Source organism: Schistocerca cancellata, chromosome 2, assembly GCF_023864275.1.
Source record: "Schistocerca cancellata isolate TAMUIC-IGC-003103 chromosome 2, iqSchCanc2.1, whole genome shotgun sequence".
In the NCBI taxonomy this organism is placed as follows: Eukaryota; Metazoa; Arthropoda; class Insecta; order Orthoptera; family Acrididae; genus Schistocerca; species Schistocerca cancellata.
In genome coordinates, this window is record NC_064627.1 from 8,102,892 (window position 1) to 8,123,545 (window position 20,654).

Genomic DNA, 20,654 nt, shown 5'->3' on the forward strand with positions numbered 1-20,654 from the left:
TCGTCTCCATGGGAGAATAGCAGCCTGCATCGCTGCGAAAGGTGGATATACACTGTACTAGTGCCGACATTGTGCATGCTCTGTTGCCTGTGTCTATGTGCCTATGGTTCTGTCAGTGTGATCATGTGATGTATCTGACCCCAGGAATGTGTCAATAAAGTTTCCCCTTCCTGGGACAATGAATTCACGGTGTTCTTATTTCAATTTCCAGGAGTGTATATTGGATCTAATGGCAACAAACAGAGCTGATCTCTCTGAGAATGTCCACATCAAAACTGGTATAATTGACCATGACGCTGTTGTGGCAGGATCATTACCAATTAAAACAAGCAGAAAGATATATACATTCAATAAACTTGACAAAAAAACCATAGTGTGATATCTCAATGAGGAACTTGAAACTTTCATCACAAGTCACGAGCATGTAGAGGAACTCTGGCTCAAGTTTAAAAAAATAGTTGACCACCCACAGGATACATGTATACCCAGTAGAGCAGTTCACAGTGGGAGGGAACATCCATGGTATGCAGTCACTTTAAATAAACTTCTGTAAAAACAGAGATTACTGCAGAGTAGATGTAAAACAAAGTGTAGGGCAACACATAGAGAGATGCCAAACAAAATGCGTTTGGCTGTCAAGAGAGCAATGTGTGATGCCTTCAGTGACTACCGTAGCAGAATATTGTCAAATGGTGTTTCATAAAATCCAAGAAAATTCTGGTCATATGTAAAGGCTGCTCGTGGCAGCAAAATTAGTGCCCAGTCCCTAGCAAATGCAAACTCCGGTTTCAAATGTTCCTTTACAAAGAAAAACCCAGAATTGCCCCAATTTACTCCTCGTACCACTGAAAAGATAAATGAAGTAAATATTAGTGTCAGTGTTGAGAAACAGCTGAAATTGTTAAAATTGAACAAAGCTCCAGGCCCCAATGAACTCCCTGTCAGATTCTATACTGAATTTCTGGCCGAGTTAGCTCCTTTTCTCACTCTAAGCTATTGTAGATCCCTCAAATAAAAAACTATGCCCAGTTCTTGGAAAAAGGCACAGATCACATCCACCTACAGGAAGGGTAGTAGAAGTGATCCACATAACTATCGTTCAATATTCTGGACATCGATTTGTTGTAGAATCTTAGAACACATTCTGAGTTCAAACATAATGAGGTATCTTGAACAGAATGACCTCCTCAATGCCAACCATCAAGTTTTTTGAAAACATTGATCATGTGAAACTCAACTCGCACTTTTCTCACATTTCATATTGAAAGCTTTGGACCAAGGCAACCATGTACATGCAGTGTTTCTTGATTTCGGAGAAGCATTTGACTATGCTTATTACCGAAAGCACAATCATATGGGGTATCAAGTGAAATTTGTGACTGGATTCAGAACTTTTAGTTAGGGAGGACACAGCATGTTATCTTGGATGGAGAGTCATCATCCGATGAAGAAGTAACTTCGGATGAGCCCCAGGAAAATGTGTTGGGACCCCTGCTGTTCATGTTGTATGTTAATGACCTTGCAGATAATATTAATACTAAATTGGGCTTTTTGCAGATGATGCTGTTATCTATTTTGAAGTACTACCTGAGAGAAGCTGCATAAATATTCAGTCAGATCTTGAAAAGATTTCACATTGGCAACTTGCTCTAAATGTCCAGAAATGTAAAATTTTGCACTTCACAAAATGATAAAATGTGTTATCCTATGACTATAATATCAATGAGTCACTGTTGGAATCGGGCAACTCATACAAATACCTGGATGTAACCCTTTTTTAGGGAAATGAAATTGAATGATCACACAGGTCCAGTCGTGGGTAAAGCATGTGGTAGACTTGGTATTGGTAGAATACTGGGGAAGTGCAATCACTCTACAGAAGAGATTGCTTACAAATCACTCGTGCAACCCATTCTAGAATATTGCTCAAGTGTGTGGGACCTGTACCACATAGGACTAACAGGGGATATTGAACATATACAGAGAAGTGCAGAACGAATGGTTGCAGATTTGTTTAATCCATGGGAGAGAGTCACAGAGATACTGAAAGAACTGAAATGGCAGACTCTTGAAGACAGATGTAACTATGCTGAGAAAATCTATAAACAAAGTTTCAAGAACCGGGTTTAAATGGCCGCTCTAGGGATATACTGCAACTTCCTACGTATCACTCTCACAGGGATCATGAGGATAAGATTAGAACAGTTACTGCATGCACAGAGGCATTCAGACAGTCAATCTTCTCTGCTCCATACACGAATGGAACAGGAAGAAACGCTAATAACTGGTACAATGGGACATATCCTCTCCCGTGCACCTGATGGTGGTTTGCAACTTCCCAAAATGTCTCGAGCTGCGTGACCGTGTCAAATCAAATTCCTATGCCTCTGCCACTATTTAGTACACTCACTCTACACTAACAAAATCCATTCCTATGCCTCTTCCACTATTTAGTAACCTCACTCTACACTAACACCCTCCGTCCACACAATCTCTCGGCTCTAGGGCACTATTTTTCTCAATATGCATGACAGTGTCCCTAAAACCTTATTCAGTGTCTCATCCTAGCAGACTTCATCCTTACCCATAATTATCATTTGAGGTCCAGACCATAAAGAAGGCAGGGAGTCACTAGGAGAACCAGGATGGGCCCACCCTATGCCATTTTTTATGGGCTACATGGTAAGAGCACTCCTTAACATCCAGGGTCAGTACAAATTTGATCAATGAAGGGTTTGTCATTCTGTCTCTCAATGAAGAAGAATTTCTCAATTTCCTGAAACTCAGATTAACCTAAGCTTTGTCCAGGCCCAAAGCCACTTTATCCTCTTTGATGCTGAACTACATGTCACTGAAGGTCACATCCAAACCTCAGTAAATAAAAACAAACCAATATTTAGCAATACCTCTATTTTAACAGTTGCCACCCTTCCAGACAAACATTCCCTTCTCTACAGTTTAGGCATCCGTGGCATGGCAAACAATGTGTTCCATGATCAATCCCTCAGCACCCATACAAATATTATCTACAAGGCTTTCTTCTCCCACAACTACCCCACACATCTTGTCCATAAACAGTGTTATAACGTCAAGTTTAACACATATATTTTGGAACGACACAACACATATAAGTCACAGAGTAAGTTGACAAGTAAGACGTCTGTACACGTTAGCATTTGAATGAGCACTGAGTCCCAGTCTAGTGGCCACTGCTCGGCTGGCCGCTTAGGTGGTGCAGCTGCTGCATGGCTGGCAGACAGCGCCGCACGTAGAGGACGCGCGTAATTGCGCGGCGGCGCTTTGAATGATCGGCGAGTCACAACAAACAGTCTTTTCCTCTTGCTCTCTAGTGAATACAGTTTCCTCTTAAAAAAAACCAGAAGGACCTACTTTCCACTCAGCCCTCAAATGTCTCAACATATCATTCCATCGAGGTTATAATCTTCTCAAGTGAAGCCCTAAAATGAGATCACCCTTCCCTGATATTAACAACATTTTCAGAGAACAGCTATCTTATTGTGATAAAATTATTTAAAAGCAGTCTTGATCACAGGCTATGCTAACTTCTGACCAGTTACAGTGACTGAAGCATCCACGGCGAGTCAGGAGCCATTGCTGTCATCCAGATGGTGCAAACTGTGATGATGGCCAATAATGAAAAGGCTGAAACCAGTCAGAAGTTAACATCACCAGCAATCGAGACTACTTTTAAATAATTTCTTCCCTGATATAATTGCCATACCACCCAGTGTGTCCTCCAATTGCTCTCCTAACCCCCATAACATCATTGTCAGCCACTGTGACAGTCTAAGGCCATTATCTTTACCCCAAGGTTCCCTACCCAGCAATTGTTCCCACAGTACAACCTGCTCTACGAACCACCTCCTGTCATTTACTCCTGTCCTGTCACTGATAAATTCTGCATTAAAAGCAGACTAACATGTGAAATCGCGCGTGTTACTTACAGACTACATATTTACTGCAAGGCATCTTACATAACAATGACCTCCCCTAAATGGCTGAGTGCACAAACAGACTCAGAACGACTGTCCACCTTGGAGATACACAGTACCCAGTTGCTGAGCGTGCTCTACTGCATGACTCAAGGGACCCCGACTGCTTGCTTCAGTGCACTGACCATTAGGATCCTGCTGCCCAGCAATGGATCACCTGAACTTCAGATATGGGAATTGCTTTTCAACTATTCTTACATCCCAACACTCTCCCGGACTTATTTTAACAAACCTTAACATTATTTTACTACTTTATATATTTAATACATGTTTCATTGGTAGTGTTTCTTTATTTATTCATTTTTACCATATTTCTCTCTTTTTTTAATTCTTTCCCTTTCTTCTTCTTCCTCCACCTTTTCTTTTCTATTTTTTCCTGTTATTTCTTTTTCGTCATTTTATTACTTTTTTATCTTCATCTGCTCTTCTGTTTCTCTCTTTGGATTTTTTACCATCCCCATTTCTGCTTTCTTTTTAGTTCTTTATTGCAGTTTTTGTTCCACATCTCACTTCTCTCATCTCTTCTTCTCAAACCATCTCGTCTTCTCCCTCAGTCCTTCTACTAGCTGTGGACTGTGATTACCATTGTAATCTTCTTCTTTCTCTTATGTCCCCCCATTCACTCTTTTGTCTCTTTTCTCTCATAAGTGGACACCTGTCAAGATTGAGTGACCTGTCTCTCTTTACCCATATGTCCCTCCTCGGTGAACAAACTAATGGTTCCAAAATAGTTTTTGTCACCATCGGAACTTTCACTTCTGAAGATAAGTCCTGGCTCTTTTCTTGTAATTCTATAGTCTTGTCAAGGGTATTCTCTTTTCAGTTCAATAAAATACATCCGTTTTCATTCGAAGGTCCTTTATAGAAGTCGAACTGGTAGCAAAAAAACTAGAATGTTATTTATCCACACAACTGCTCTGTTGGCTCATTCTCCTTCAAGCTTTTCCGTGTCTTCCTGCATCTTCTACCCTCTTCGCTCTCTGCCCTGTTACAAAGATTGGAATTGTGCTCTGACAGGTTAGGACCCTGGCTAGTCAAGATTTTCATCCAGTATGGATATGACAATTAAACATTTCGGTAAATTTCTAGTTTCCCCTTAACTGAACTTAAGTGATGCGAAGATACAACTAAGATAATGGAAACGAAATAAAACATTTTTATAGCTTGTGCTATATTTTGATAGTAAATATTTGTGTACTTGCAGAAGAAAACTTGACTTACATAGTGTCAGTCTTATAAAAGAAGTGTAAAATAACTCAATACATAATACAAAGTGAATTATTTTATATTTAAATACTACATAAAAATTCATTTGCTCAGAGCATCTGATATACTGAAACATTACACAGGGCAAACATGTGAAATTCAAATGTTAGTAAAATTCATAATTTTAACGCTGCCAGTCTATATGATAAGATCTGAGTTACAGCTATATTAATCGTGTTTCGGTATATTGGCATAACAAGTAGTGTGAAATGATATGAGGTGTGTCTGGAAAGAAATTACGTTTTGGAATAAACTCATAACAATATTCTTTCAAACTAAAATTTATCTTTACAAGAAATATCATTTCTTAAACTATTTTTCCGCATAGTTGCCACCATTGTTCATACATCTTCCATAGTGAGAAACCAACTTTTTCCTGCCCTCTTCATAGAAAGATGCCACCAATGATGACAGCCACTGCTGAACACAATTTTAAGCATCGCAACTGCTGTCAAAGTGCCTTACTCCAAAACCATGCTTCAACAAGTGGTCATCATAAGGTGTGAAACTGGGGCAATTCAAAACAAAAGGCATGGAATGTTCAGTCAAGGCAAGGTATTGCTTCATGACATCATCGCTGTTCTGCTTGCTTAATCATCATGTCGGTGGGGAGCAGTTCAATCACTCGCTATACAGCCCTATTTTTCGCCTTCTGAGACTACTACTTGTTCTTTAACCCAAAGCATGATTTTGGAGGAAGGCTCTTTAACAGTGATGATTACACAAAAAACAGTGGCTGTCTTTGCTGGCGTCATTTTTCTACAAAGAAGGTGTAAAAAAAGACTACGATGAATGCCTGAACAATGGCAGCAAATACATAGAAAAATGGTTTTAAACATGGCTGTGGCAGCAACTGTTAAAATTCTTCACAATAAAGGATGACAGCCAAAACCAGTTGCAGGATAAAATTTATTAAAATTCTTGACCAAGGTTTCGGTACATATAAATGTACCTTCATCAGAAGTAAAACTACCTGAGTACAGTCGAGAATTGTTGCATATAAATTCGGAGTCCGTGGAGCGAAATGAATGCAATTTGCAAGTTCAGTTGTCCAGTTATTAGAAAAGGTGTATTACGACCGTGTATAAATTGCAGATTCTTCCACGCAACCGTATTGTATGCAGCCGCACTCTATAGCGATCTTATTTTTTAAGACGCACCTTAATTTCAAGCATTATATTACGTACATTTCTTACAGCGCTCTCCATATATCTGACATCATACTTTCATTTCCATTCAATTTCAAATATGAAATTTCTCTTCCGTGGCTAAGATGGCGCACGACAATTAACAACTAATACTCCAGTGTATAACACGTCTACCTTTATGTACGATTAAGCCAGAATGCTTGAAATTAAGGTGCGTCTTAAAAAATAAGATCGCTATAGAGTGCGGCTGCATACAATACGGTTGCGTGGAAGAATCTGCAATTTATACACGGTCGTAATACACCTTTTCTAATAACTGGACAACTGAACTTGCAAATTGCATTCATTTCGCTCCACGGACTCCGAATTTATATGCAACAATTCTCGACTGTACTCAGGTAGTTTTACTTCTGATGAAGGTATATTTATATGTACCGAAACCTTGGTCAAGAATTTTAATAAATTTTATCCTGCAACTGGTTTTGGCTGTCATCCTTTATTGTGAAGTGTATAGAAAAATGGTTTAATTATTGCTCTTTCTCGTAAAAAGAAATTTTGATTTGAAGAGATGTTTTTATGAGTATTTCTCTAAGTCTCGTACAAACCAAATGTAAGAGTGTAGACATGACTACAAAGCAAAGACTATTATGTAGGCACAAGCTAGCTGTATTTCTCTGTGAAGAATTCAGAAATCATCATCACTGTGTATATCTGCTTGCTTTGTCCGTGAGTCAACTCCGAGGCCAAGAACTTCATCCTCTTCCTCATCAGTTCCCAGAAGCTCTGATCCATCACCATCAAGTAGGAGATCTGAATCTGAATCTAGGCTATCATCATCGTCGTCGTCATCTTCGGCAGGGCCATTCATACTACCAAAGACACGACGTGCAGATGCTTTGCGCATTACTAAAAAGAAAATGCTGATGATAGTAAGAGTGATTTACAATTACAAATATAAAGTTTTTATTGCTGACTATACACAGATATTGGCACACTGTGTCTTTACTAAATACAATTACAAACCAATGCACACAAGCTTCCAGGCATATACACACAAAAATGTACCCACCTCTTGAGGCTGTCTGAATTCTGACTCTGCTTGTTTTCCCTAGAGGTTTTGTACTAAGGTCCTGTTCCTCTCTGACTTCCCCAACCAATAAATCACATGGCTCATCTAGCAGTTTTTCTTCTTGTTTCATTTTTTCTATTAGTCTTTTTGTTGCTTCCTGTAAAACAAGAGTGGCATGCAGTTGAACCTACTGCAAACACTAATTTCCAAATTTTTCAAGAACAGCATTGCAGTAGTGTCTTGTGCTCATTTAGCAAGAGTTATCATAAAAAATTCAAAACACGATGAGTACCATCAGAAATGTTCCTATTTATAGAAGAGCATGAGTACAATTGACTGAACTGTGAAAGAGAGAAAATTCAAGAGAAGGTCTGTGGGTGAACTGGTGGCACAAGAAAATGGAAGGAAATGACTACTATCCTGAACAAGAACATCATATTTTGAAAATAAAGCCCAGACTGACTATAATAAGGAATGTACTAAATAGCTCAGAAAAAGCAAGTCTAGTTGTTACAGAAGAATGGAGAAGGTGGCTGAAGGACAGGAGTGATGAACTGATGGAGGATGTTAATGGCAATAAGAAAATACTAAGTGGGATGATGCAAAAGAGATAAGGAACACTGCAAGTACCTACCTGAAATAATGGATATCCCATCACAGATAACAATAAGATTAAAGAAACTTGAAAGCCTTACTTAGATCATTAGTTAAATGTAAATGACATGCAGCACACATAAGAAGGAAGTACTGTATCACATCAGTTTGACGACGAAAATGGGTCAGACATTGGAATGGTGAAGAACACACTTGGAAATACATCAAAAGTGGAATATTGGTTGTTACTGATAATACAACTGGAGAAATGGTCAAAGCCTTTGGTGCTGACATAAAAAAGTGAATCTACAGACTCTTTTTGTAATCTCATCTTCAGCCAGCTGGAAAGTGAGGCAACAGTCACGAAATGCTACAGGCAACTGACGGAACAGGTTGAAATCGAGGTGAAACGGCTACAAGTGACGCATAATTTCAAATATTTTGGCAATGCTGTTTCTGATACTGCCCTGTAGATGAGAAAAACATTCACAGAATTCAAGCAAATAGTTAATTCTATCAAAAGGATCTAATTCTGGAACAAGAAAATGCCACTACAATGTAAGAGAGTTTAGTATCTGCGAAGGCGGGACAACAACACTAAAAAACTCTATTAGCATGCAATAAGAGGAAATAAAAATTCACTGTGCAAGTCACTCCACAGGGAAGCAGAAAGTCCGAAACCACACAGAGGTGTGCATGGTGCTAAATACAAAACATGGAAGGCACAAGTGGCTGGCAACTGAGCACCCGGAAATAGCATACAGCACGAGCCAGCTACAAAGTGAGGTTCACATTGGTTGAACTCAAAGAGTCACCTGCAAGTAAACACTTCTGTCAGAGGGTTTGTCCATATGACCACTGTGTGTGACAGTAGTTCGCACTAATCCACTATCCTTCCATGAGCCAGCTGATCCACCTCCATCGCGATGTCCTCTGGTGGGGATAATAAATCCTCTCCCCAGAAAAGACTGTATGAGGAAACTTGAAACTTTGTAATTCCAAAAACAATAACCAGCACCCCCTTTGCCACCTGTGAGTGATTACAATGAGCCGTGGAAAGAGCATGTCTGATGCAAAAGTGATGGGTCGTTCAGTGCCATCTGATTTTCTGATACGACAGAACCACACTAAAGCTGTACTGGGACATGTCACGGGCTGGAATTAAAGGTTTACTCAGCATAAAAGAAGTCGGACAGTGAACAGAGCACGAACACTGCTCGAGGGGCTTAAAAGCCTGTCAACAAACTGCAGACCAGACAGACTTAACACCCTTCTGGTAAAGCCAGTTAAGACAATGGCAGGTGCCCACGGCCTCGGAAATAAACTTGGTGTAATACAAAAACTTGTCAAAAAAGGATGGAGCTCCTTCAGATTCTTGGGCACTGGAAAGTCGATGGTGGCTTTGATGTGTTTGTCCCTAGAGAGAAATGACATGTCAATTTTCATAAAAGGATATATCTCATGATCCTTCATAATCATAAAAGATGCTCATGAGATTTGAAGAAAGTTGCTTTTATTACCAGTTTAAGTCTCGAAAATCACACTGTGGGAGGAACGGTTTGTGACACGTGCAGTTTTGGTGAAAGACACGGATCCATCACGTCTATAAAGCGGGACAGCAAGTTAACATCTGCACCTGCTGCAAGGCCACATTTTCCTTGTCTTTGTGGTTTGGAGGTGTTCTGCGGACACAGAGAAAAGGCTTGTCATGATAACTGTGTAAACAGTGTGACAAGCAAAAGTCTAATTAACTGTCAGTTGAATCTTGTCCAAACTAAGATGATGTAAAGATCAGTCAGTCTTAATAACATATTTTGAGGACTGTAAAAGTAATTGTGAATGAAAGTAATGAATTACTGTATAAAGAAAAGTTAATTCAGGAGTTCAAGTGGTATTCCTCTGAGTTAGTGTAATAGTCTGCAAGAAAATCTGCACTTTGTTTCAGCACCCAAACAACACAAGGGTAGACGAAGTCCATAAACTGCTACTGGAACACGGTTATTTGGCTCTGCCTTGCAGATCTCAATGAGTAAATCATCGAAACAGGTGACTACAAGAAATTTTAGTAGTATGTCATCATTGAGGCCAAGACGGTGATAGATCATATTTTCCACAAATTACACTTCCCTGTCCATGTTTAACTGTGTTTGGCATACATACTAGGATGTGAATTAGAGGTGCTGAAGGAAGGGAGAGATAATCTGAACAAGAAGATTTTGGGAAAAATTTTTGGAAAAGAAAATGCAAAAATATGCCATTACTGTGGAGGGGAAACCATTGGAGTATACATGTAGGGTAGTTGTACAAAACAGTTATCAAGTAAATTGAGAAAAAACAAGTTTAAATTTTAATAAAGGGATCAACAACTGTAAATACACCCATACTAAAGCATAACTGGGCATGGCAAAAGAAGAAAATCTGTTGGATGACACAGAAGATTTCCTGTTTGAGATCAGAGGACTACGGGTGTGATGATACAGCACCCAGAGTTCACTGACTCATTGCCACATCAAATTTGTTATGCATCGGCATCGCAGTGAGGCGAGCTACTCAGTTGTACTCGTCCCTAAACTGGGTTTCCTTTGATCATTGCATGGTTAGACAAACAAAGTTCACTGGTGTTGTGTAGTGGTGTCAAAGCAAAGTGACACTATTTAAGTGCTATTGAGAGAGAGAGAGGGGCGGGGGGGGGGGGGGGGGATTGAGTGAGATATTAAAGGCAGTTTACCAGAAATTTAAAGAAAACAATTAGAAGCATTACCTATGCTACAAACAGCATAGTGAACGCATTATTGTGGCCAAGATAGACACAAAGCCCATGCCTACTACAGTAGTACAAGTTTATATGCCAACTACCTCTGCAGATGATGAAGAAATAGATGAAATGTATGACGAGATAAAAGAAATTATTCAGGTAGTGAAAGGAGATGAAAATTTAATAGTCATGGGTGACTGGAATTCGTCAGTAGGAAAAGGGAGAGAAGGAAACATAGTAGGTGAATATGGATTGGGGGGAAGGAATGAAAGACGAAGCCGCCTTGTAGAATTTTGCACAGAGCATAACTTAATCATAGCCAACACTTGGTTCAAGAATCATAAAAGAAGGTTGTATACCTGGAAGAATCCTGGAGATACTAGTAGGTATCAGATAGATTATATAATGGTAAGACAGAGATTTAGGAACCAGGTTTTAAATTGTAAGACATTTCCTGGGGCAGATGTAGATTCTGACCACAATCTATTGGTTATGAACTGCAGATTGAAACTGAAGAAACTGCAAAAAGGTGGGAATTTAAGGAGATGGGATCTGGATAAACTGAAAGAACCAGAGGTTGTAGAGAGTTTCAGGGAGAGCATAAGGGAACAATTGACAGGAATGGGGGAAAGAAATACAGTAGAAGAAGAATGGGTAGCTCTGAGGGATGAAGTAGTGAAGGCAGCAGAGGATCAAGTAGGTAAAAAGACGAGGGCTAATAGAAATCCTTGGGTAACAGAAGAAATATTGAATTTAATTGATGAAAGGAGAAAATACAAAAATGCAGTAAATGAAGCAGCCAAAAAGGAATACAGACGTCTCAAAAATGATATCGACAGGAAGTGCAAAATGGCTAAGCAGGGATGGCTAGAGGACAAATGTAAGGATGTAGAGGCTTGTCTCACTAGGGGTAAGATAGATACTGCCTACAGGAAAATTAAAGAGACCTTTGGAGAGAAGAGAACCACTTGTATGAATATCAAGAGCTCAGATGGCAACCCAGTTCTAACCAAAGAAGGGAAGGCAGAAAGGTGGAAGGAGTATATAGAGGGTTTATACAAGGGCGATGTACTTGAGGACAATATTATGGAAATGGAAGAGGATGTAGATGAAGACGAAATGGGAGATAAGATACTGCGTGAAGAATTTGACAGAGCACTGAAAGACCTGAGTCGAAACAAGGCCCCGGGAGTAGACAACATTCCATTTGAACTACTGATGGCCTCGGGAGAGCCAGTCATGACAAAACTCTACCATCTGGTGAGCACGATGTATGAGACAGGCGAAATACCCTCAGACTTCAAGAAGAATATAATAATTCCAATCCCAAAGAAAGCAGGTGTTGACAGATGTGAAAATTACCGAACTATCAGTTTAATAAGTCACAGCTGCAAAATACTAACGCGAATTCTTTACAGACGAATGGAAAAACTGGTAGAAGCCGACCTCGGGGAAGATCAGTTTGGATTCCGTAGAAATGTTGGAACACGTGAGGCAATACTGACCTTACGACTTATCTTGGAAGAAAGATTAAGAAAAGGCAAACCTACGTTTCTAGCATTTGTAGACTTAGAGAAAGCTTTTGACAATGTTAACTGGAATACTCTCTTTCAAATTCTGAAGATGGCAGGGGTAAAATACAGGGAGCGAAAGGCTATTTACAGTTTGTACAGAAACCAGATGGCAGTTATAAGAGTCGAGGGGCATGAAAGGGAAGCAGTGGTTGGGAAAGGAGTAAGACAGGGTTGTAGCCTCTCCCCGATGCTATTCAATCTGTATATTGAGCTAGCAGTAAAGGAAACAAAAGAAAAATTCGGAGTAGGTATTAAAATTCATGGAGAAGAAGTAAAAACTTTGAGGTTCGCCGATGACATTGTAATTCTGTCAGAGACAGCAAAGGACTTGGAAGAGCAGTTGAACGGAATGGACAGTGTCTTGAAAGGAGGATATAAGATGAACATCAACAAAAGCAAAACGAGGATAATGGAATGTAGTCAAATTAAGTCGGGTGATGCTGAGGGAATTAGATTAGGAAATGAGACACTTAAAGTAGTAAAGGAGTTTTGCTATTTAGGGAGTAAAATAACTGATGATGGTCGAAGTAGAGAGGATATAAAATGTAGACTGGCAATGGCAAGGAAAGCGTTTCTCAAGAAGAGGAATTTGTTAACATCGAGTATAGATTTAAGTGTCAGGAAGTCGTTTCTGAAAGTATTTGTATGGAGTGTAGCCATGTATGGAAGTGAAACATGGACGATAACTAGTTTGGACAAGAAGAGAATAGAAGCTTTCGAAATGTGGTGCTACAGAAGAATGCTGAAGATAAGGTGGGTAGGTCACATAACTAATGAGGAGGTATTGAATAGGATTGGGGAGAAGAGAAGTTTGTGGCACAACTTGACTAGAAGAAGGGATCGGTTGGTAGGACATGTTTTGAGGCATCTAGGGATCACAAATTTAGCATTGGAGGGCAGTGTGGAGGGTAAAAATCGTAGAGGGAGACCAAGAGATGAATACACTAAGCAGATCCAGAAGGATGTAGGTTGCAGTAGATACTGGGAGATGAAGAAGCTTGCACAGGATAGAGTAGCATGGAGAGCTGCATCAAACCAGTCTCAGGACTGAAGACCACAACAACAACAACCTAGTAATATTAAAGCCCTCACAGAAGAGCTGACTAACAGTAATCTTGTGTTAAAGGCAGAGTTATCTATTGGTATTAAAACCCAAGGGGAAGGTTTGTCTAGTGGTATTAAAACCCAAGGGAAAGAGTTGTCTAATGATATTAACACCCAAAGGGAAGAGTTAAAAGATTTACAGAATACATTGCCTAGTTTGGAGAAGTAGCTACAAGAACTAGTGGAACAGAAAGCCCAGGACAGGATTGACATTCTTAATGATATACCTAACTCTGTTGGAGTACTATAGAAAATCAAACGAGTTTTAATAGCTGTGAAATGGATTAGGAAAAACGAACACAACACTTAACAAAATGATATTTTGGGAGATTTGTTCGAGGAACTACATTTAGGAAATGGGCTGAATTTGCCTAAACAGTTTCCAAAATTTAAGCTACAAGGGTGGTTTGAAAAGTTGTCGGAATCACGACGAGAAGTCAGCGCTAGCACAATGAGTTGTTCACGTGATATTCATTGGACTGTTGCCTGTAAACCCGTGCCACATCAGTGTTTCTGGAAGAGAGCTGTGGCGGTGACATTTCTACATAGCGATTTGCGAAGGTGGAAAAAAGTGAGATTCTTCGAGCAGTGATCAAGTACTTCATAAAGAAAGGTATGAAAGAAATGGACATTCATGCCGATATCCAGAATACACTGGGGGACTATGCTCCTTCATACTCAACTGTTGCCAAGTCGACAAATGAATTTAAATATGGTCGGGAGAGCTTAGATGATGATCCGTGCAGTGGTCGGCCAAGAGGTGTTACTACTTCGAAAATCATTGCAAAAGTGCACAAAATAGTCATGGAGGATCATTGATTGAAAGTGTGTGAAACTGCTCATGCTTGCAGGATGTCATCTGAAAGGATATATCACATTTTAACTGAAGAATTAGAAATGAAAAAATTATCCGCAAAATGGGTGCCGCACCTCTTGAGGCTGGATCAAAAACGCTTGAGAATGGACATATCGGTACAATGTTGGCCCGTTTTAGGAGAAATGAACAAGATTTTTTTGCGCCAGTTTGTGAACACAGATGAAACTTGGGGGCACTACTATACCCCAGAGACAAAATAACAGTCAAAGCAGTGAAAACATGCTGATTCTCCACCCCACAAAGAAAGCAAAGACAATTCCTTCAGCTGGAAAGGTCATGGAATCAGCATTCTGGGATGTGATGGGGATTCTATTTGTAGATTATCTCCCAACTGGGCAAACAATTACTGGGGAATACTGTGCTAACCTCCTGGACAAATTGCTACAAAAGATATGTGGAAAAAAGACCAGATTTAGCAAGGAAGAAAGTCACCTTCCATCAAGACAATGCACGCCCGCACACATGTGCCACCGCAATGACAAAATTACACACACTAAGGTATGAACTGTTGCCACGCCCGCCTTATTCACCTGATACGGCTCCATCAGACTTCCGTCTCTTCCCAAAACTGAACATTTTTCTTGGTACATGAAGATTCACTTCAAACAAAGAATTGGTAGCCAGAGTTGACAACTATTTTGAGGCCTGGAGGAAACTCATTTGCAAGATGAGATCAAGGCACTGGAACATCATTGGACCAAGTGCATTAATCTACAAGGAGACTACATTGAAAAATAAAAAAAGTTTCAGTGATATAAGCACTTTTTTCCTATTTCGTTCCGAGACTTTTCAAACCACCCTCGTAGGTGGGGAAGTCCATCTGACTTACTTTTTGTGGGTGTTCTCTAGATATCCAGAAAGATAGATTTGGCACTGTTATCTGGCAGGTGACATGGCAGAATGGGGAACAGCTCATTCTGCGGCTTTCAAACTGTGGGATGATTTCCAAGACAATTTCTTTAAAAAAGTACTGGTCATTAAATACACAAGGGAAATTGTTGTTGGAATTATTAGATCCTAAATAGTAAGCCATGAGGTAGTTACAAGAAATATATTGAGTGGCATTTGACTAGGACACAGTCCTTGGACTGCCCATGAAAGGAAACACATATAGTAAGTATTAGTAGAAGACTTCACTGTTATGTAAGAAAGTTCAGGTATCGAGGATGAATGAACATTAACAATATTGTCACGTAGAAAATGGTGTAATTAGATGAATGACTAACACTAACTTCACTTAACGAAGGTTTATTCAGCACTTGCACATAGAAGAGCATGGAGCGAACTGCCTTTGGCCAGAACACATACAGTACATATACAGCTACAGAATATTCCAGTACAATGATTCTTGACATTTGTGGATACTTCTAAAATGTACTCAAACCGAATATAAAAATTAAAATTGTACAGTCCAGCTGAGTTTTGAACTCACAACCCTCCATGCAATAGTTTAGCATCATAACCACTACACCACAGTGCTACTCAGCTTCTTCTGTGACAGTGCTCCCTCCTTAAGAGAACAGCGTCTCGGTGTTATGTCCTCTAGTCTGGGAACGAGTCATTGGTCCAGCATACTCAGACTATCATTGACTGATGCTCGCCCTGGTGGTGATCTTCTCAGAAATTCTTTTGCCACTATGCTCTTCGTCATCTTTCCATTTGTTGCCTGTCACCGCTTCAAATTTGCCCTGGCTGGCAGGATCCTTGTAGGGCTTCATTCAAAGGATATGGACTGTATCTCTGAACTTTCGTCATCCTGCGCCAGAGTCAAAATCTTCAGCTTCATAAGTAACATCAGACAGCCGTCTTACAACCTGATAAGGTCCAAAGTAGCACCTGAGGAGCTTCTCAGAGAGACCAACCTTCTGAACAGGAGTGAAGATCCAGACAAGGTCACCAGGCTGGTAGACAACAGGGCGATGGCTCGCATCATACCAGCGGCGATTGTTTTCTTCAGCCTGCAGCGTGCGCAGTCGAGCTAAATGCCGAGCTTTCTCAGCTCTGGTTAACACCTGGCCAATGTAGTCGTCGTCGTCCACGTCATCAGGATGTAATGGAAACACAGTGTCCATTGTCGTAGTCGCCTCACGCCCATGCACCAGGAAAAATGGCATAAATCCTGTGGTATCTTTTTTGGCAGTGTTGTAGGCAAACGTCATGAAAGGTAGCACCTCATCCCAGTTGCCATGCTCAACACTGATGAACATTGATAGCATGTCAGCCAAGGACTTGTTAAGGCGTTCAGTAAGCCCGTTAGTTTGCAGATGGTAGGCAGTGGTGGTGTGATGAGTAATGTTGCACAGACTGTTTATCTTTCTCACAAGATTCGATTGAAAAACTTTCCCTCAATCCATAATTAACAACCGTGCTTTGATACAATGTCTTCCACGATGAATCTGGCTACCTCAGATGCTTTGGCTGTTTTCATGGCTTTTGTAATGACGAAGCATGTTAGATAATCAGTGCAAACAATAATCCATCTATTGCTACTATTAGACATTGGAAATTGTCCAAGGAGGTCTATCCCAACACGCTGGAAAGGTGTTTTGGCTGGTGGAATTGGTATTCGTTATCCAGGTGGTTTCTGAGGAACTGCCTTTCTCCTCTGGCTCTCTCTAGAGTGCAACACATAGTGACGGACACTCCTAAATAAACCTGGTCAGAAAAAATCTTTTGCGGATTCTATAGTAGGTCTTAATAAATCCTAAATGTCCGGCCTTAGGTGTGTCATGGAATTTCTGTAGAACATCTAAACACATGTGTTTAGGAATCACTGGTAGTCACCTCTTTCCAAACGGATCAAAGTTTTTCTTGCAAAGTAATCCATTAACTACCTTAAATTGACCTTTCACATCCTCTGACCGATTTAAGGCAAGCATATGGCATCCTTCTTCTAATCAGCAGAGAGATCCTGGAGTGCAGCAAGACAGTCGCTATCTTCATCAAAGTCTTGATGGTCTTGCACAGGGTTTCTTGAGAGACAGTCGGCATCTTCGTGTTTTCTTCCACTTTTGTACACTATGGTAATGTCATACTCTTGAAGATGTCATGCCCACCTGGCAAGTAGTTCTGTTGGATCCTTAAGATCTGTCAGCTAACAAAGTGAATGATGGTCTTTAAAAACTGTGAACGTCTTCCATAGAGATACTGTTGAAATCTGCACATGGCCCAGATCACAGCAAGACATTCTCTTTCTGTAGTTGAGTAGTTTCTCTCGGCTTGTGTAAGTGTCCTAGAAGCATAGGCTATAACCTTCTCTTTTCCATCCAAACTTTGCACCAGAACAGCACCGATCCCATATCCACAGGCATCTGTGTGTAGTTCTTTAGGTGCTCTCTCATTATACAGACCAAGTGCAGGGTCAGTCATCAGAGCTTTTTGCAGCACATCGAAAGGATCTTGTTGAGCACCACCCCAGATAAATTTAGTATCAGCATTTAACAACTCTTGGTGTGGCCTGGCTTTGACACAAAAGTCTTTGATAAAATGACGGTAATAAGAACATAATCCGAGGAAGCTTCTCACATCTCTAATACTTTTACAAATAGGAAATTCCGTTATAGATCTCACCTTTTCAGGATCTGGCCGCACACCTCCATTTGACACAAGGTGTCCAAGTGTTTTGATATCTTTTGCTCCAAAGAGACACTTTCTTGGATTAAGTTTCAGTCTGCCTTGTTGGAGACACTTAAGAATGGCCCACAGTCTTTTTATATGTTCATCAAATGTCTCTGAGAACACTATAATGTCATATAAATAACAAAGACACATCGTCCATTTCAGGTTCCTTAGAAGATTATCCATCATTCGTTCAAAAGTTGCTGGTGCATTACACAAACCAAACGGCATTACCTTAAACTCATACAATGCCTCAGTGGTGATGAATGCAGTTTTCTCACGATCAGCCTCATCTACTTTGATTTGCCAGTATCCCGAGTACATGTCCATGGTTGAGAAAATCTAGTGTATCGTCAATTCGTGGAAGAGGGCAGACGTCCTCTTTAGTTATCATATTCAGCTTCCTGTAATCAACACAAAAGTGCCAACTGCCATCCTTCTTCCTGACGAGGACCACTGGTGACAGCCATTGGCTCTGCAAAGGCTGAATGATCTCATTCTTCATCATTTTCTCTACCTCATCGCGAGTTATTCGATGTTCTGTTGCTAGCACACGGTATGCTCTCTGGCTTACTGGTTGATGGTCTCCAGTGCTAATCCTGTGCTTCACCATCGATTTGTCTATTTTGCTCTTCACCTGTGGATTGAAGCATTCAGAGTACTCTTGAAGAATGGCAAGTAGCTTCTTCTGTTGTTCCTTAGTAACATCTGGTGACTGTCGAGCTAGAAGATCTTGTCTTCGCCCACAGACTCAGCATGGGAGGTTTCTATTAATGGCTCAGCGTATGCTATTCACATGCGTCTTGGAAGAATCTGCGGTTCTCGGCGACAGTTAACTATCCACAATTCACCGAATCCTTTCTTAAACAAGACGACAGAGGCTGGGATGACCAGGTTATTCTTCAGTGGTATGCTTCTCTTACATTCCACTACAAGATCCATGGTTTGCTGCATGGTATGACACATGACAGCTACCTTTCTAGCACTGACTGCAGGAATGATCACTTTATCCAGCACACATCATCTCCACACACTCCGATGCTCATCTTCGTGTCCACAGTATCTCATCTTATCTAGCATAATCTTCGAGTGACCACAATCTATTATTGCCTGAGAACCTTTCTGAAAAGTCCCATCCGAGAATGACGTCATGACTACACTCTTGTAAGACGATGAATTCTAAGGGCTGTGTATGGCCACTTACACCCACAAAATCGTACATCTTCCTGTAAATTTTACATATTTTCCGTTAGCCACCTTTAGCAGAGATGTTTTGTTGTCGACGAATACGGTTTTCTGCAACTGGTGACGTTCCTTCTCTGAAATGACTGAATATGATGCTCCAGAGTCCACAAGAGCTAGGGCTGGTTGGCCATTCATGAGGATATCAACGTAGTTTCCTATCATTTTTGTAGTGATCGACGGCGGAGGATTTTTCTCTTCGGCGGCCTCACTTCCAAGGAAGGCCGCACCCTCTAGTTTTCCAGTATGCAGCAGCTAGATGATCGGCTGGAGGTTCTAAATGGCGGTGGAGACCTCAATCTGCATCTTGGGGAGTGTCCTCACCAGCGGCTAGCTTGCAGCGATGGTGACCTACATTGTCTTGCACCCACATCTTCTTGTTCATCATTTTCGTCGTCCTGGAGTTGGTGTCAGCTAAGATCAGTCTGGTCCGCTGCTCGTGGTCTCGCAGTAGCGTTCTCGCTTCCCGAGCACGGGGTCCCGGGTCAGGGATTTTTCCTGCCTCGAGATGACTGGGTGTTGTTGTGTCATCATCATCATCATCATCATCATCATCATCGTTCATCCCCATTACGATCAGGGAAAGGCAATGGCAAACCACCTCCACTAGGACCTTGCCTAGTACGGCGGTGGAGATCTCCCGCATCATTCCCCTACACTCCTTCACGGAGTATGGGACTTCTTCTTCATCATCATCATCATCATCATCAAGATCAGTCTGCTGTCTTCTAGCACGGGCAACATCAAATATGCGCTACCTTTCTCGACAATAGTGCTCCACATGTCCTGATCGTCCGCAGTGATAACATACTGGTTGGTTATCCTGGGTCCTCCAGACTTCAGTCTCCCTTGGTGCTCAAACAGGTTGCTCATGCGGCACTGTAGGAACATAACTCCGCCAGTGTCTCAGCTTTTTCACCATTTTAAAGGGAAATGAAAGATGTGAGATTGGGTTCGATGTCTGTTCCATTTCCTCCCTCTTGAAGCGTATTGGTTTTTTGCTCGCCGTGCAATCCAAGTGCCTTCTGAACTTCCTCTCTCACTATCTGACAAAGAACACTTGTGAAATCAGTTGCTTCCTCCATCACAAACATCGATAAGACATTTGGAAGCAGTTCAAACTTCTTGCGTGTAATTCTTTTCTGATGCATTGTCTCGATATACTGGCACCATTTTATGAATTCATCTGCTGTTGATACCTCCTTCAGGAGTAGGGCTTGATACACGTCCTCAGCAACACCCTTCATGAGAGGTGCAACCTTATCTTCCTCCTGCATTCAAGGATCCACTATTTTACACAGCTCCAAGACGTCTTGAATGTAGGATGCTGTAGTTTCTCCTGGACGCTGTGCCCTGCACTGTATCTTCAGCCTTGCACTTCTGTCATTGTGTGT

General features: G+C 40.9%; 1 protein-coding gene across 3 annotated transcripts in view; it reads right to left on the bottom strand.

Moving 5' to 3' along the window:
• Positions 1-5,217: 5,217 nt before the first annotated feature.
• The window catches only part of LOC126161296 (clusterin-associated protein 1), a 161,791-nt gene continuing 146,354 nt past the window's right edge, over positions 5,218-20,654 (bottom strand). For 2 of the 3 annotated variants that reach the window (XM_049917039.1, XM_049917038.1), the window contains exons 7-8: positions 7,497-7,653; positions 5,218-7,333 (exon numbers count right to left, since the gene is read on the bottom strand). In XM_049917039.1, the coding sequence (XP_049772996.1) occupies positions 7,113-7,333; positions 7,497-7,653 (378 nt within the window). In that variant the 3' untranslated portion in view covers positions 5,218-7,112. The remainder of the gene's footprint in view (positions 7,334-7,496; positions 7,654-20,654) is intronic. The other variant, XM_049917037.1, reaches the window with a different exon arrangement.